The sequence below is a fragment of the Temnothorax curvispinosus genome, unplaced genomic scaffold, assembly GCF_003070985.1.
Source record: "Temnothorax curvispinosus isolate PA1 unplaced genomic scaffold, ASM307098v1 QBEX01010623.1, whole genome shotgun sequence".
NCBI lineage: Eukaryota > Metazoa > Arthropoda > Insecta > Hymenoptera > Formicidae > Temnothorax > Temnothorax curvispinosus.
Genome location: NW_020220403.1, coordinates 1 through 3,110, shown reverse-complemented (window position 1 = coordinate 3,110; position 3,110 = coordinate 1). Strand labels below are relative to the sequence as shown.

The window sequence follows — 3,110 nt, the reverse complement described above, 5'->3', positions numbered from 1 at the left end:
TTGTGTTCTCCGTCTGCAAAAGCGCGACTAGAGGTTTGTGGTCCGTGAGTAGAATGAACCTCCGTCCCCACAGGAACTTGTGAAAGCGTTCGACTGCAGTGACAAGAGCTAGGGCCTCCTTTTCTATTTGAGAATAGCCTCGCTGTGTGTCCGAGAGACTCTGGGACATGTGGTACACAGCTCGTTCGTGTCCGCACGAATCTCGTTGTAGTAAGACACCTCCTATTCCCGTAGAGCAGGCGTCAGCCGCAACGACGAGGGTTTTTGATGGGTCAAAATGCTCTAAAAGAAGTGGGCTAAGCATAATCTTTTTGATTTGCTCTATTGTTTGATTGTGTTGTTGATTCCAGATCCAGGGTCGATTCTTCCGGGTGAGATCTTCCAATGGATGCTTGATTTGGTGTAGGTGGGGAATGAATTTCCCATAGTGGTTCACCATACCGAGTAAGCTTTTAGCTTCTGCGACGTTTGTAGGTTTGGGCATATTTGCTATTGCACGGGTGGCTTCTGGGTCGGCCGATATGCCTTGAGCGTTTATGATTAGCCCGAGAAATTTGATTTCTTCTAGCGCGAAGTTGCATTTGTCGAGTCTAAGTTTCCAGCCTCTATCTTCGAGACGTTGGAGGGTTTTCCGAAGACGTAAGTCGTGTTCCCGCCGATTGGAACCTCTGACGATGACGTCGTTAAGGTATGCGTCCACTCCATCCAATCCTGCTAGTGTGCTGTCCATGGCTTCCTGGAATTCAGCGGGAGCTCTTCAACCCGAAGGGTACTCGAGTGTATTTAAAAAGACCAAACGGAGTGATGATTGTTGTGATTTCCCGATGATCCTCGGCGATCTCCAGCTGGAAAAACGCATCACTGAGATCAAGTACGCTGAAGAAGGCATTTCCGTTAAGTTTGGCTGTAGCGCTTTCTACGTTGGGCAGCGGGTGCCGGTTGTCGACCAAAAGACAATTCACACCCGTGGAGTAGTCTGCGCATAAGCGTATTTCACCATTGGGCTTTCTTACAATTGTTGAAAACAGTCTGATGTCGCTCCAATCAACCAGTGTATTGTAGGCGCCTTAATGCACTACCAGCGCCACCATCTAAGTTTCCTATCTATATAAGTTTTTGTTTTGTATCGAGTCTTCTCTCTCTCTTATATAACAAGTCATAAATTTTATTATCAGAAAGATATTCAAGCTGTATTAAGTTGGACAAGCTCTGAGTTATAATAAAAGTTCAATATATAAATATATCTATACAGAGCAGAATTTAGTTCCGGCAGATTATCCAGATATCTTTTTTGAAACTTTTTTCTTTTCGAAATCAATTTCCTTAATAACAATGACGATGGGTGTTGCTCATTTTGAAGATTCCACACGTTCGATTATTCCTAGTTTGATTAGCCGTTGAAGCTCTCTTTCGAGAGGCTCTTTCATGGCATATGGAATTTGTCTGCACTGGGCCTGTACGGGTCGTGCGTTCTCCGTGAGCTGGAACTTGACCTGGTGCATTTTCCTAGTTTGTTGGAAAAAAGGTTAGGAAAACTTTTATACAGTTCGTTTTGATAGGCGTTGAGAGGCGTCGCGGCGGACCGATTGCCTCCGCCCGAATCGGACGGTTCCGAGATAAGACTTATGTTTGTTGAAAACGCGGTCTGTTGAGCGACGATAGGTTGCAAAGCTCCCGAGCTTTGAACGGGAGCTTTGCGGGATAGACCATAAATCGAGTTTGTCAAGGGCGTTTAATCCGAACAGATTTATACCAGCGCGGTCAGCTACGTGAATGTCCAGTTTTGCCTCGCGATCGAAGACTTGAGTCTTCTCCGTAAATTTACCGATCATTTCGAATTCACTTCCGTCCGCGTGTTCAACGATTTCACTCGCGACGAGTTTCGGGGACCCGAGTCGCTCCCATTTGTCTTTGCCGATAACCATGATGTTCGATCCTGAGTCGTACTGCAGATGTACGATTTTACCGAGCACCAATGCCGTAGCGTATTTTCGACGACGCTTACCGACCGCGGTAATTGACTGCGTTACAAGGCTTGCGTTTTTTACGGCAACTTCACTTTTCGCGGCAGTTTCACTTTTCGCGGCGGTATTCGTGTTCTTTGATTCGGACCGGCACACTTTAGCGATGTGGCCCTTCCGAGAGCACTTGTGGCACAACGCGTCGCGGAATGAGCATTTCGATCGTTGATGGGCGCCTCCACAACCGTTGTACTTCACATCTGTTTTCTTATTCGTTGACTGGCGGTTTGACTGAGTCTTGCTTTTCTGTTTGGCATGGACCGCGTTGATAGCTGCCGTAGATGAACTTGCTACCGGGTTTTCGAGCATTTTTAGGCTAGTCGATACGTTCATGTGAGCTTCGAGTTCCGCGACGATGTCCTTGAGTGAAGCGTTTGGATTCTTCTCGACTACACGTAAAGTTATTTTTTTAAGCTCGTCATTTTCGCTTGAGTAGCAGAAAGATTTTAACAGCAAAAGAACTCTGAGATTGTCATCCGTGAGCTTAGCGCGATCAAAGTCTGATGCATGACGGTTAATGCGGCCGATATGTTCTGTGATGGGAACGGACTTTACGTATCGATAGTTTAAGATCTCTATGCGGCGGCGCGTGATCGGCACTTTATCGCGAAAGAGATTTCTCAGTGTCTCGATGACTTCGTTTTGCGGCATTGTCGTCGGGTTTTGAGGCGCGACGTGATTCACTAACCTGTCGAACTCTGTTTGTCCGAGCTTATCTAAAATGAGTCAAGTCTGCATTTCCGGCGGTAGTGACGCTGCCTCTGTGACGACGGTGTATTCGTGGCGTTGCAGTCATTTTGTGAACGGCTTTGTTTCATCGCCAAGCCCGTATGCATATTTTTCCACGCGAGCACTGAGCTGATTGTAGAGATCGGAGTGCGATGTCGTCGGATTCCTCGATGCCGGATTCTGTCTCTCCGTTTCGTTTCGTAGCTGAAACTGGAGAAGAGAGTTAATGGCCGCCGTGAGGGTCTTGAGTTCTTCCGATGTCGACATTGCGTTGCTTTCCTCTCGCTCTTGTTCTGTTTTCTTCCTTTACACAGGTCTGATTAGCCTCCGCAGCGCCAGTTGTTGTGCCTCGTATAAGGA

At 47.0% G+C, this 3,110-nt stretch overlaps 1 protein-coding gene across 1 annotated transcript; it reads right to left on the bottom strand.

The window, feature by feature from the left end:
* Nucleotides 1-59: 59 nt before the first annotated feature.
* Nucleotides 60-3,017, bottom strand: LOC112460506 (uncharacterized protein K02A2.6-like; the record flags this gene model as incomplete). The annotated part of the gene is made up of 4 exons (XM_025025210.1): nt 2,876-3,017; nt 1,754-2,737; nt 799-976; nt 60-755 (listed from the first exon to the last, which is right to left on the bottom strand). Coding segments are annotated over exons 1-4 (2,000 nt in total), but the record flags the coding sequence as incomplete, so codon positions are not given.
* Nucleotides 3,018-3,110: the final 93 nt, after the last annotated feature.